A 15146-nucleotide genomic window follows, 5' to 3' on the forward strand; every position below is an offset into this window, starting at 1 on the left:
CGGGGCGGGCAGCGGGCCCGGGGCGTGGCGCGGGTCCGGCGGCGCCGGGAGGCGGCTCAGTCCCCGCTGCCAGCCGAGGGCGGCCGGCCCCGCGGAGCAGCCGCCCAGCCCGGCCCGCCCCGCGCCGGAGCCGCCGCCGGCCGGCGAGGGCGGCAGCATGAGCGGCGGGCGTAGCGGGCGATCCGCTGTGAAGATGGAGGCGCCGTTTTACCCCGAGGAAGGACTGGAGCTGCTGCCCGACTTCGTACCGCTGCCGGGTTTCGGTACTGCCGGCGGACCTGGAGCCGATGCGGCGGCGGGGCAGAAGCTGCTGCTGGGCGCCGGGAAGAAGCGGGACCTGCCGGCTGCCGCCCCCGCGCCGCTCCCGGGGCCCTTCGCCCTTCGCCCGCCTGCCGGCGCCCGCGGCAGCGCGGCGGCTCTGCGCCTGCTGCCGCCGCCGCCTGCCGCCGCCGCCGCCCCGCCGCCCACCGCGGGCTCCGCGGAGACGGGGAGCGGCGGCGGGGCGGCGGCGGCCCGCGGCGGCCCGGAGGCCGCGCTGGGGTCGGCTGCGGAGCTGCCGCTGCTGAAGCTGCCACCGGCCGCCGACCTGGAGCAGCTGCTAATCCAGGGGGGCGCGGGTCTGGGCGCGGGCAGCCCGGGGCCGACGGCCCCCGGGGCGGGGAGCGGCGGGGCGGCGGCGGGGCCGTTCCTCTACCGGCAGCCGGTGACGCAGGAACAGGAGGGTTTCGCCGACGGCTTCGTCAAGGCCCTGGCCGACCTGCACAAGCAGAACCAGCTTCTGACGGCGCCGCCGCCGCTCTCCGCGCCGGGACCCTGCTGCACCGCCCGCCCGGGGCCACCGGGAGCCCCCGCCGCTGCCGCCGCCGACCCTCCGGCCGTCTACACCAACTTGAGCGGCTTCAACCCCGCGGGGCCGCTTAGCCCCTCGGGCAGCGCCTACCCCTCCGCTTCCGCCCCGCCACCGCCGCCGGGCCTGGCCTTCGGGGCCGCGGGTCTCGGGAGCGGCCGGCTGCCGGCGGCGCGGTCCTTGGAGGAGCCGCAGACGGTGCCCGAGGTGCCTCCATCAGCGGGCGGGGAGGGCGGCAGCAGCGCGCCGACGCCGCCGTCGCTGTCGCCGCTGGACGCGGAGAGCCAGGAGCGGCTGAAGGCAGAGCGCAAGCGGCTGCGAAACCGCATCGCCGCCTCCAAGTGCCGCCGGCGGAAGCTGGAGCGCATCGCCCGGCTGGAGGAGAAGGTGAAGGCGCTCAAGGGGCAGAACGCCGAGCTGGCCGCCACCGCCAACCTCCTCCGCGCCCAGGTCACCCAGCTGCAGGGTCGCGTCCGCAGCCACCTCTCCTCCGGCTGCCACATCAACGCCGCCGGGCATCCTCCTCCTCCTCACGCCGCCGCCCAGCCGCGGGAGACTCCCCCCGAGGCGGCCGCTGCCGCGCCGGAGACCAGCGCCTGCTGAGGAGGGACACCCCGCCGGCCCCGGCCCCAAGTCCGCCCAGGGGCACCGCGGGGCCAAGGTGCGCGCCTGCTGCCGCCCTTCTGCTATTATTATTATTATTTTTATTTTTATTATTAATTATTATTATTAATTATTTATTTCCGCCCGGAGAAGGCGTTTTTTGCGGGAGCCGGGTGTTGCTAAGCGTTTCCCGAGTTCTGTCGATGTCACATTCAGCAGCGAGGGTCTCCGTGGGTGGTTCTGGGGCAGGTAGTTGTTAATTTTTCAGTGAAGTACTTGAGGTCTGTAGAGATTTCCGAAAATAAGAAAATTACTGTTTACAGAAAGATTCAACTTTATTTTCATGGGGGATATAAAACGTGTGTTTCCTAATACACCTTACTGAACTGTATAGAAATGGATAAGCTTTTCAGACTTAAAAAAAAATAGCCAAGCCAGAATCATACCTTTTGAAAAGATGTGCGTGTATATATATATTTAAAACACAATATGGCTATGTATATTTTCTTGGTATTGATAAAGAACCTTTTTTAAAATACTGTCTTTCTCTAGAGCTTTAATTTGCCATTGAGAGTTAAGACAGCTGTGTGGGTGCTCTTGTGCTTACATGGCTTTGATTTTCAAATTGAACCCTGGAGGGAAATGATTTTTGTTGTAAATCTTAAAGCAGATTGAAATGCATTGCTGACTCAGTCATAGGAAAATAGTTTTCTAAACCTGTATGCTCCATATTTCTTGTGCCAGTGCAAACTTGGGGCATTGATAGTTATTTATTGAAACTTGAACACTTTTTGGACGTTGCCTAGACCTTATTTTTCTAGATAACATGTTAGTAGAGAAAATGGTTACTTTGGCAAAAAGAGCTTTACTTTTTTTTCCTTCACTGTGTACATTCCAGTAGTGCGTGCTCTTTCCGTAGTATAGTAACAATTCAGTGCTATACAGAAAAGGGCTCAGATTTGGGGTGGGTTAGCTGTAAAGGTGATAATTCCATTGTATTCTGTTTGAATAAATCACAGAAATATTATGGAGAACTAGATTTATTTTTCAGTAGAAATCTGTGTATCTTGCTTCTTGGTCTACTTTGTTCTAAAGAAACTTTCTGCAATACTCTAGAGACAGAGTCAATGCTAGAATATGAAGTGTTTTTCTGATTGGGAAGATTCAGTGTGATTTATTTCTTTGTCGAGAATTTACTAGTAGAAGAGTATAGCAAAGGAACTATTTCTTCTGATTAGACATAATCCTCAATAAGTTTTTGAAAGCTTTAGGTCCCTTGCTCGGTGCCACTGCCTTCCATGCTTCTGCTGCACCTGTGTTTTTTGAGCATAGCCGCTAGCGCAGCGCTGCCGAGCCCTGTGGCAATGGTGCGGTGGGAAGGGTCTGTCAGAGTGTGACGGTCACCTCACCAGAAGCCCCTCTGTGCAGAGGCCGCGGGCCGGCCCTGCCGCTGGGGGAAGGCAGGGCTTCTCCTGAGCAGATCCAGCTGCAGTGTGGGGCCCTCTTCCCTCGTTGAAACTGTGCTAAAAACTCTGCTTGAACTCAGAGGCAAATCTTTCATGGGGATATGTGGCTGTGTCAGCTGGTGAAAAGGGGTAATCACATGAGGAGCCAAGAGGGCATAGACATCTCTATGTGTACAGCAATTGCTCAGATCTGTTAAAGCCACTCAGGAGCTGGTAAACATCTCTTACCTCTTCTGAAGGCTACAGCTGAAATCCAATAAGAATGGGATAGACTCACGGTTTTTCATGCTTTTATTGGGGATATGTGAGTGCTATCTGTTCAGAAGTTGAGCTGCAGCAATCAAGTGTATGAGCTTTTCCTTTTAGTGCAGTCATTCCTGGCACATGTATGAAGTTATATGAGAATGCGTAGTTATGCTGTTACTGTAGCTGAGATGGCTCCGAGGATATTTCTTTTCTTAATGCATATGCAAATTAGGTAGAAGCCATATTAATCATTGTATAACTGTTTGATCATGTCACCAGAGCCTTTTTGGGTGGTTGAAATGATTGCCTGTAACAGTACATTCTGCTGTTAGAATTACTAATGAGCAGATAAAAAAAATTTTGATCTTAACGCAGGTTCAAAGACTTCTTAGGGGCATTCTCAACCATACTGCATACAATCTGTAGCACTGCCTGTTACATAATAACTGGGTGAAAAATATGGTTTTTTCTTTGGTAGTCATCATCCATCTGCAAAGATGCTGCAAGTCTGGAGAAACTGATAAAAAACTTCTTTCCCCCCACACTTAATGCTTTTCCCTAGTGAGAAAGGTAATGCTGCCGGGTAGATGTGAGATACTTTGCTGCATATGCAATGAGGTGGGGATTTTTTAAGGAATCCTGGAAAAAAATTGTAAGAGGTTTTGGGGTGAGCACCTCTACTTTGGTCCTTGTCTTTGTAAATGAGTGTGTGAGTGAAGGGCTAGGTAAAGATCTTGTGGTAGAGCACAGGAAAACGATAAATGCAGCTGTGCTATACTTCTTTACTTACTTGGTAATTTCTGCTCATAATAAATTAGCAATATCCAAGCAACATGGGGGATCCATAAGGCATGGGAAATCACTGCAAGTCCCCTTCCCAGGCTCTAATGGGCTATAGTCAAGCAGGGTTATAATGAGCTCCCCCTTTCCAGTATGGTAATGTTAAAGCTGAAAACCACCCCACATTACCTCACTTGAGTTTGAACTTTCTGCAAGAGCAGTCTTACACCTAGCATCTCAAAGACCTCATGTGGTAATTTCTTTGATAGCCTGCTTTCTGTTCTAGCTGACATCTGTTCAGTGGTAGAAGTGGTGACAGGTCATCTCTCTTACCCTGACGACCGATGAGAGATTACTAGTGAGGTTGGCAGCTCTAGCTCTCTGCCAGAGGCTACTGTTCTGGTAGTGGAGTTGTCCAAAAGAAATGTGATTTCTGTAGAGTGATCAGTTACCTTCATAAATGCCTTTTTAATCTGGTATTTAGGCTGAGAAACAGGATCTGACAGTGACATGACCAAAATTTGAGAATAGTGTTGGGGTGGTTGGATTTTTTTTCCTGCTTGGACTGGTTCTGCTAGAGGTTGCTGCATTTTTTGCAGATATTTGAGTGGAAAGCCTAAGCACCTAACACTTTAAACCAGTATAAAAAGACTCAGGAGTACTTACTTGCTGCAGCTGTCAGACTTGATTGTTCCCGTCTTCTAAAACGTGTCAATACTCTTTGACTTTTAGCCCTGCAGTGTTCCTAAGCCTTTAAATAACGGCTTCTCTATTTTATCTGCCTTTTTTCCTCAGTTTGTTGCTAAACATATGTGTCTTTTAGGTTTTTTGGTGTTCTACCAAAAACTTTGGTCACTGTGAGACATTAAAAGATAGATACTGGGTAAAAAATATTCAGACTGTTTATATGATTTGCATTCATGTAGCTCCTCTTCAGTAACTCCAAGCAAGTTGGTTGTCTGTTGCTGCAAGGAAAAAAAAAAAAAAGAAAACTACCAAAACCCCTCAAAAACAACCCCCCCCCCAAAAAAAAAAAACAAACAAAAAATTAAAATCCCCAAAAAAACCAGTTATGTTCACTGTTAGCTCAGTGTTTTTTAGCATGTTATTTTTTAGTCCTTGCAAAAACTCATGTTCTGTGACTTGATTTGCAGACTACCCTCACGTCCTTCCAATCTCATTTTCAGTCCAGATGTGAACCCATGACAAACATCCCTCTTTGTTTCTTTGCCCTAGGTGTAATCTGGTCTGGAGACTAAATTGTCTCCTCCTTTGTCTGTTTTGGTTGCTGGATGCTTGCTCCTGTGCATATCATTTTTTGCCCAGCAATTTTTGAATGTGCTTGAACCAATATCTTGGTTTAGATGTGAAGTGCCTTCTTATTTAGGTGCTACAGCAAAAGAGTTTGATTCATATATGGAGTTGATTTATTTGACTTGTTATCAGATCGTTTCTGTCTTGGGAAGTAGGAGGGGGAATGTTTTTGGTAAGAGAAGACTTGTTCACTCCTTCATTTGGGCAGAGGGTGGAGCCCCCATCAGATCTGGCCCTGCTTGATGTGAGTGCAAGGAAGCCACTCTGGTAATGCTGACTCAAATAATGCTATTGCTAGGAAGGTTGATTGGTTTGGTCTCCAGTGTAGTGAAGTCTGTTGGAATCACAAGGTCTCCAGAGAGGTCCAAGTAGCTGGTGAGTTGTTCTTAAAACTTTTAATGTGATTCCAGGTTGAGCCCATTTCATATGCTTAGAGAGCCTTTCCAAAAGCAGATACTTTGAAAATCACAGGTGTTTGGCCATGATAAGTCCTGATCATGGTGGGGAGCAGTTTTGGTGGTGATTGTCATGTTTTCTGTCATAAGACTTTGATGGTCTTCCAAAAGGTAAATATCTCAACATATGGACTCTTCACTGTATGTCAGTAGTCACTGCTGGCTATCATGCTCTGTTTGAGATCAAGGGTCACTCTATCACCGTTCTCTGTCATCTTGGTTTGTATTTATATCTTTACAGAAGAAAGAGTCATGAGGCATCCTTCATTCCCTTAAATATCTGATTGATTCTCTGTCTCACCTTTGACAAAGGAGTGACCTCCCCAGGTTAAGCCCTGAGGCATTCTGCAGTTTGCAGCTGTTAAAGTGGAAATTGATTTGGCAACTAATTTTTAATCAGTTATTTAAGTAATTGATGCTTCCCAAAATACTGAATAGTATTGTTTGATAGTGTCTGAAGTACAGGTGCATGCCAGGTCTGCATTACTAGTTGTGCTGAAAATAACATCTTGGCTGCCATAACTGGAGTCTTAACTATTTGCATCCAGCAGCTTCTTAGAGAAAATTTATCTATATCTGAGATTATTATGCAAGAGGAAAAAACCCATCTGCTTGTAACATAGGTCATTCTTTGATGCATTTTATGTGTCCTGCTTTTGGAGTGCAAGTTAAAAAAGGAAAATCAATGAGTAACATTTTTGTTTATTCATATGTGCAGCTGTAACTGCTGCTGGATAATTTTGCTCTTTGCTTACTTCATTCTCCAAGTTTCTATGTTTAGCAAGTAGACAAATTGGGGTATGACATATCTGTGTACATATTGGATTTGTACAAAATCGCTTCCATTTTTCCAGTTTTTTGTTTGAAGTTTTACTGTAAAAATATCTATGTTGAAGTGTTGAAGAGTTCTTATTCTGTTTTGATGCTCATTGGTCACTTCTTTTGATCAGTAGTGACTGCTGTAGTGACTCTGTAGTCACTGCTCATCTTCCAGCAGAGGTGGACAGTAAAGTCTGTCAGGGATTCACCCCTTTAGTATTTGGCAAGACCTGTATCAGCAGAAAAATCTTGTACAGAAAGCTTTCACAGTGCATGATATTCCTGCAGATGTTAACTCATCCTTCTCACACCACAGTCCCTTGCATCAGGGTTTAGTGTATATGATGAAGAATGATAAGTGTTCCTGTGACAAAGTGCAGCATCTGAAGTTTGTAAGAACCTTGTTAATCTTGCCACATGTGGTGCAACTTTACTATGAAGATGTTTAATTAAATCTGAATATATGGAGACTCAGGCCTTTATGGTAAATTATGGGGGGGCAAGAGGTTTTAGTAATTCATGATTACTCCTCTCCAGTGTTTCAGAGATCTGTCTCTCTTTATCCTATGGAGTTTCTTGCAGCTGTTTGTGAAACTTCTCTCTTCATAACGACTCAGTAGCTTGGAGGCGGGACAGAAGCAACTTCTCCATGAACTGGTCATGTGTGACAGGCTAAATGTAGGTTTCTGAGAAATGCTGCAACAGTTAGTGCACAGTGGAGAACCTGCTGTTGTTTGTGTGCTGCTAAGAGTCTAGAAACGTATTCATATAAATCATAAGGAGAGGAGATTTCCGAGGCACCATCCTGTTGCCTTGCTACAGGCATTGATCCTTGCTGTTTGCCTTAGTCTGGGAGCACTTTTTCCTAAGCTACTGCATACCTGAAGGCTTACTTTCTGCATCACCATAGCCACAATCCAGATCTCTGCTTGGATGCTGAAACAGCTGGCTTCAAGTGGGTCAGTCAGAATGCCTTGCTCTGTTGTCTTTGAAGGGTCCCACTGGGGAAACAGTGGTGGGGAGGAAGGACACCAATGTAGGATCTGTATCTTCACACCAGTGCTGTGTATTGAAATGCAACTTTTGGTTGAGTAGTCTTGACAAAAGTGTGTTACTGATGTAAAAACTCTGAATCTTGATCCTGTGTCTGCAGGAGACATGAGTTCTTGTGCTGGAGTCCTGCTTGGGGAGTATCCTCTCAAGTCAGTGAGGACTAACTGAAGAAACAGCAAATCCAGCCTTTATGAACTAATTCTTCTGAAGCACAGATACCTGGAAATGCATGTTGAGGTGTTGTGTGTAGACACCAGCATGCGTAGAGAAGGAAATGGCCAAAGGAAGGAACTGGGATTTTCTTAGTGGCAACAGTAGACGGTGGGGTTTTTCATATGCTTTTGTTGTGGTAAAATTCTTCCAGAAGAAGACTAAGCTGCACTTCTCTGTGTGATCACAAGGTGATTTTTCAGATTTCCAGTCAAATTGGAGGACTGTCAAGCCTTGCAATGCTTAATTAACACAAAAAGAGAACTTACTTTGAAGTCACATTTAGCCTTAATGTTATCTGAAATGCTGCAGTTCATGTGTAGTCGTTTACTACGAGGTGAAATGATGATTATCATAAATAATGTTTTAAAGTAGTCACCCTAAATAATTGCTCATGTGATGTTTGCTTTTTTGTCTGCTGCCAAAAAGTGTTTATCCATAGCATAGCTAGCTGTAAATTGAGCTTTGCTCTCAATTTCTAGTACTTGTAACAAACAGGGTCTTGTAATGGTTTCAGGAGTAAATGTTCTGGCTAAAGAATGAACATTTCTGTAGGAGTGCTTTGAAGTGATGGTTGGGTTTGAAGCCTTGCTGACATGGAGATAATAGATATGACCAGTTCACTGTGCACTAATAGACTAGTAGCTTCTGATATTTAGCACACTGCTGATAAAATTTACTGCTACTGTTACTTACTGGTTAAGAACAAGTATTGGTGGAATTGTAAGTCACCTAAATTGGGTCCATGCAGCTGTGGAGAGCTGTCTTGCTGGAGATCAGTAACAGACTCCCATCGCATACAAGGGGGAAGAGAAAAATCATTGGTTGCAGTCTCTGTTTTGGTTTTGCAAGTTCAATTACTTTTTTAGGTTGAGTCCTGTTTTACTCTTATCTCAAAATTTATTTGAATAAATTTGAAAACCTTGCTAATAACTACCTTGAAGCATGTCTTGCAACTGTTCAATTTCGATCAGTGGTTGTCCAATTACTGTATTACTTCTGTCATAGAAGAAGAAAGCTTTTAAAGAAGTCAGGCTTCTCACTGCATTCCAGTTCTTAAACAATGGTCTGAATAGGTGAAAAATTATGACCAATAGCTTGAACTCTTAGGAGTTGTTTGATACCATTTTCTTGTCCTCTTCAGAGATCTTCCCACTGCCCCAATGGATGTGTCCCTCCTGCCTCATATGGAAAATTGACCTTTAAGAACTACCTGTTTTAAAATAACTAATAACTAACTGACTAACTAAGGATAGTCTTCTGGTATATGCTGAGTAATTTGAAAGATAACATACTGAACCTGACAGTCTTTCCCACACCTCTGTTTCATAAATCTTCAGAATTTCTTGGAAGCAGGACACAAGCAATGGAGTAGTCTCAAGAGAATGTATTTTGGATAGTCTCCTTCTTTTTCCCTAGTGACAGCTGTGGAAAGAAAGCAGTAGAAGACAATGATGTATAGCTTGCTGTTCTTCACAAGTAAAGACAGAGTTTGAATTCTTGTATTTTTCCAACTTTTACCATTCTGTCTTTTAACATCCTTCATGGGAGGGTGACAGCAATAGTGAGGAAATACTATTAGGGAGTTAAATGTTCTTGTTATATCTAATGTCGTGTAAGTTATGGCCATAAGTAGCTAGGACACCTATTTATGGTCTGCAAGGTGACACCTTCAGAATAGGGATTCCTAAAATGCCGCCAAAGTGTTTTCATCAATCCAAACCATTTTATGCCAGTTGCTAAAATGGTATTGTAAATCCTTGTGATTTTTCTGATTTTGTGTGCACCCTATAAATGAAATCACCGCACAAGCTGGTATGTCCACATGGTATGATACCAGGTTCCCAGCAGGCCAGTCGTGTCTAATGAAGTTTACGTCTTTTTTCCTTTTCCCCACTGGTAGTGGTTAGAGATGATGGTAGAAGTTATCGGCACCAGGAAGGAGGAAAAAAAAAATAGAATCCAAAGGAAAAACAATATTTATCTCTGAAACAGTATTTGATAGTAGTATTTCTTGTATGTTTAAGTAGCAGATAATTAGGACTGCTCTTCAGAGTGCTTTTTAACTTAGTTTGTTTTGTTATTACTGCATAAGTGTCTTCTAAATGTCTCTTCTTTAGAAACAGTGCCCCTGCCTGTTTGGCCTGATGACTAGTGATTTCACACTTACCCTTATTTATTTAAAGCCATGGCAACCACCATACTGAAATGTCATCAAGTAAAGCCCAGGTCTGCATGCTGACTGGTGATGCAAAGGTTTGCTCTCTAATAAAATGCAGCCCATGAAGGACGAGCTCCAAAAGGCAGCTACGCCCTGTCTTCAAGCATTTGGTCCAATTTCAAGGCTTTGCCATGTGGTGTTGCTCAATGTGGAGCAAAACAAGTTCTTGCGAGCCCCTTGAGCATTCCTCCACGTGTAACAGATTAAATATTCAGGCTTTGTTAACTCTCCTACATGCCCCCCAAGAAAAAAAAAAAAAACCAAAACCAGCAGAATCAAACCCAAACCCGAAATAAAAGGCCCAACACAAGTATATATTGGAGAATTGTTTTGCTTTGTTGCAAAGTGCTGTTAATTACAGAGACGCTTAGTGCAGTTCTGACATGTGAGCCATCAATCTAAGCACTCCCAGCAGTGATTTTTCTTTGGTTGTGCTTTGCTACTTTGTACAGGACAAGGAGAAGGGAGTAAGTGTTGCAATATAGTATTGTGCAATTCCTGACTTTTAAATAGAAAATGATAGGCAAGTCTGCATAGTCTTGCACACCAAAATTTAGCCACTGATTTTTGCCACTCCCACTCTTCCTAATCAAGAATACTGGCTAATGAGGAATACTGGCTTCTTAAGGTCAAAAAGAGAGAAGGGGGAGAAGGGTAGAGAGATTAAGAGGTGGCAGTACCAGGGGTATCTTGCTGTGAAGGGCCTTGAGCCTCCTTGGCCTTAAAACTCAATCTGTAAGGTTACCTCTAGTTTATGATATCTGAAGGCAATTCTTAGACTCCCAGTGCAGCATCTTACCAGGAAAGGCAGCTGGGTCTGTATTGCTGCATAAGTCTTTTTGTGAAGTAGCTCTTCAGCTTTCTGTGTTTTTTCCATCTGTGGAGTTGTAGCACATTCTTCCAGGGCAGTTTCTCTTTCCTGTAGTGTCTCATCTAAAACTGGCTTGTTGTTCCTGCAGTTTCTGCCTACACTGAAAAATCTTTCTGAGGTTTGGGGGACCACACATGTGCCCTCACTGTGTGGTGTGTGTAGGACTTAAAAGAGATCCCCTTAGAAAAAAATAGCTCCAGTTAGGTACAGACTGGGAAAGATTAAATTAGTCATTCTTCGTGCAGTATGTCTTTCTGTCAGTTCAACAGAGGAACTAACTCTCATCAGATAAAGGAGAGGTCTTGGGCAATAGGATCCAGCTTTGAAAACCCTTGGTGGTTTCTGGTTCTTACTGAGCTTCTGTGATGCAGAAAACACTTAATGATCTGCATTACTATAATCACAATAACTTGCAATGTCATGGGCTGGGCTGCTGGTAGTATCACGCTGGTAGTTCTGTGGTCCTTATTGGGATTCATGCCGCATGCTGATTAACAGAATAAGGGATTTCCTGTAAAGGGCAAGAATTGCCCCCCGCCCCCGCTGTGTCACCACCAGCATTTCCAAGCTCTCTTTTTGTCCAAAAGAGGTGTGAGCAAACTGCTGCTTCCTACAGTTCTTCAATCCAAGCTGGTCCTTCGTAGGCCTTCAGGCATGGCGCTGAAACTTTCTCCTTCAGGGTAGCTCTTCAAAATCAAACGTGGAAGCAGAGCAGTTCAAACTGGGCTTTGCTCTTCCAGCAACTTACCTGCAGCTAGTTGGTAGGTGGGTTGGTGGGTGTCTGTCTACATCCTTTCTTGTTTTTTTTTAAAGTTGGGTTTATGTGTACCTTCTTATTCTGCCTTACTAAATTAGCTGGCACAGAGGAAGCCTCTGAGAAACCCTTTAAAAATCCCTGCTTTTGGTAGAATTTTATAAAATTGCAGCACGTGAATAAATTAAAAAACCCCAATGAAACAAAAAAACCCAACAAAACAAAACAAAAAAACCCCAAAACAACCAAACAAAAAAAACCCAAAAACCCCAAAAACCCACACAAAAGCAACCTGAAACAGACAATAAAACAAATAACTCTGTATGGATATCATAGACCTGATTGATTTTGGGAAGTCTTCAAACACGTATGCTGGCAAGGGCATTGCACACAGATGGAAATAATAGTGAAACAAAATTGAGTAGCTACTCATTTGCTGGATTTGGTCAGGAGAGATTTTAAAGGACATTTCTGAGACCTTTTTTCTGATGTGGTGATTTTTTAAAATGTAAACAAGCTACAGGGCTTAACAACTGAGGATTATGTCCATTGTAATTTTTTTACATTACTTTTACTAACTGTATTATATTCAAAATACTTATTTCTGAGACAAAGTGGATGATACTAGTGGGCATCTTGCACTTGATTAAATGTAAAACATTTTCTTAATTTAGTGATGTGTTTAGGAGAATACTGTAACTTACTGAATATACAACAGTGGTAACTGTGTTTACAATAATTTTAAAATTCCTACTGTTCAGTGGTAGCCAACTTGTTTGAGAATTGAAAGTAAGGCATACTGCAGTTGGCAATCTTGGAAAAATTAACTCAACGCTGCTACCACTAAATACTGTGGGATGGATACAGTGGGTTTAAATGGCAGCAGGATTGTAATCCAAGCCTCTGTCTTAAGTACTTAATGACTAAAAGGCGACTTGCCTTGTGCTCATTTATGTATCCCTGTGTGTAGTACATCAGAAATCTGTTAATGATTGATTTGTAACATTAGGACCTTTATGGAGATCACAGTGGAGTTTTTGTTTGTTTTTGTTTGTGAGCAGACACTTAGACATTTTGGAATGTATAACATTGATCCTTGTGCTGGAATTGTTTACATGCAAAAATGTATTTATGATTTTTTGCAAACTGCAATGTGCAATTTTGTACATGTGTTTTAAACTACAGAGTTTATAAGGAAGATATTGTATGTACAGTACTTGGACATGAGTATTATTTCTTTGATATAAATATCTAGAGGAAAATTAAAATTGCTTTATATTCATATTTTTGGCTGTGTTTTTTATTATTTCAGCAAGAAACTTAAAAGTCGACTTAAAGCATAGTAATTTGGGCTTTTTAAAAATACTCTTAAATTGTGCTTGATACGCTGCTGCCTTTGACCCTTTGATTGTGTCTTACTGGAGTGCAAGGAGAAACAAATTTCTTCTTGTAAAAATGTTGCTCTTTGGGATAACTTCCCTATATGTGTGTGTGTGTGTGCGCGCGTGTGTGTGCATTCCCTATATATATGAGTGCAGTTGCAACTCATAAATTAAGGTTTTATAAAGAGCAAAAGAGGAGAAGAGACAATCCAGCTCTGATGATACCAGATTTCAAGCGCTTGCTAAGAAAAGCTGACTGGAGTCATCAGCACTGTGGGATGGGTCTCCAGTTACCCACGGCTTGACTTCTGTAGTTCAACAGCACAAGTGACAGTAAAACGTTTTTGCAAATGTTCTGGAGTAAATCTGTTGAAATGAGGAGTTTCTTTTTCTTTCCTATGATCAATGTTCTTATGCACATTGATACATCTTGACACATTCCCGAAGGACAGCTCCTGGGTAAACATCCGCACGTGCTGAAAACACTTCTGAAGTCCCAGCCGAAAGCTCCCGTGCTCTGGGAAGGCAGCCCTGCCTTCCGGATACATCCTCTGGAGCGAGTGACGCTGGGCGGGGTGAGTGCCGAGCCGCACAAGAAGGCTGCGGGGATGCCGAGCTGAAGGGGGAGCCGAGAAGCGCGGCAGTGCCGGTGGCCCTGGCTGCGCCCGCTCACACCCCGGCACACCGCTGGACCCTGTCTTGTCTCTGGAGTGCGTAGCTTCCAGGTCTGGCACTGAAGAAATAGTAGAGGGAATGTTTGGGGTTTTTTTCTGGTTTAAGATACGAATGCTAGGATTTCAGAGGCGTGACAAAGCTGGGGGAGGGGAGGGGAAGGGAGCTGTAAGCTGTCGTTGGAGCTGTTTTATGTTGGCACTTAGGTTTATGACCACACAATCAGTTTGGTGTAGGATTACTGTGACTTCTAAATGTGAACCGTGCCTCCTTCAGTCCTCTAGGAGTTGTTTAACGCTTTTTAATCTCCGTGTTGTGAATGGCTTCAGGCTGTGTTTCACACGTGCTAGTTTGGCCGTTCCTTGCAGATTTCCACTAAAGACAGATTTCTTCATGGGAAGAAAGCACTGTAGCACTGTTGCAATAATCTTCGTGCTTTCCAAATTAATTGCAGTGGGGAAATTGAACAACAAAATGGTGTTTGCCTTTAATGATTTGATAGATCTTTGAGGGTACTGTTAATTTTCTATGTCAATTTGAACTGAATAGCATAGGAAAAGTGTTTTGAATATGTGCTATACAAGTCTACTTGTTCTCTTTAAGCTTTGAGCTCCTCTAGCTCTGTGTGCCTCAGAATGATGCCTTCAGAAGTGCTCAGGAACGAGATAGTTGAGACTGATTGTGCTTTATTATCTAGAGGGTGTGGAATAAAAGTGGGTGCTTTACACTAGTTGAATAACCTGTAGGATAGTGTTCAGGTTTTCTTTTTCTTCTGAGAGTGTCCTCTGTCTTAGGGTTCCTTGCAAGAGTGAAACAGATATGGCTCTTGCACAAAACCACAGTTCTAACATAGAACAGGAACTCAAAATTTAGTCCTGGGCCCTGCACATCTTGCAGACTAAGGGAGGCAAAGGCCCATTGGTGCTCTTGCAGCCTATTGTTTCTTTTCCTTCAGCCAGGGTAACTAAGGTTCTGGCATAGGCCATTCAGGAAGATCTGACAGCTTCATCAGTTTTCTGACACAGATAGGTGATACAAAAAAGTAGGTGACACAAAAAGGCTGTGAACTTCTCTCACTTGTCCTGATGTGAGCTGTTTACTTTCTGTTTCGTCTGTGGCTGGCTGCATTAAAGTAATTTCTAGGTTTTTCCCTTTCTCTGGTGTGACATAGTAAAGTGGAAGATACGACATGCAAGTTGCATTGGGTTTCCCCCTACCAACTGTAAATTAGGTCATGAAGTGTAAATTACAAGACTTGGGCAGAGGTTTCTGAGCCATTCTGCCAAATCTGAAATTCCTGCTGTTGTCATTCTTGCTGCAACTCTCAAATGTCAGCCCCAGAAAGACCCAGCTGCCGGGTAGGTAGTGACCTAATGACTGTAACTGATGGATTCATCAGTTCAAGGAGGTGGTTGGATGGTTGTCAGCCTGTGGCCAGCAAGTTGGGCAGGGC

At 44.3% G+C, this 15146-nt stretch overlaps 1 protein-coding gene across 1 annotated transcript; it reads left to right on the forward strand.

Moving 5' to 3' along the window:
* The first annotated feature begins 148 nt into the window (after positions 1-148).
* On the forward strand, positions 149-2246 carry LOC311165218 (transcription factor Jun-like). The gene has a single exon (XM_084225035.1). It carries the CDS (start codon positions 158-160, stop codon positions 1448-1450), a length of 1293 nt encoding a protein of 430 aa, XP_084081161.1. The 5' UTR covers positions 149-157; the 3' UTR covers positions 1451-2246.
* Positions 2247-15146: the final 12900 nt, after the last annotated feature.

The sequence above is a fragment of the Fringilla coelebs genome (genome assembly GCF_963513975.1).
Source record: "Fringilla coelebs genome assembly, chromosome: Z".
NCBI classification, from domain to species: Eukaryota; Metazoa; Chordata; class Aves; order Passeriformes; family Fringillidae; genus Fringilla; species Fringilla coelebs.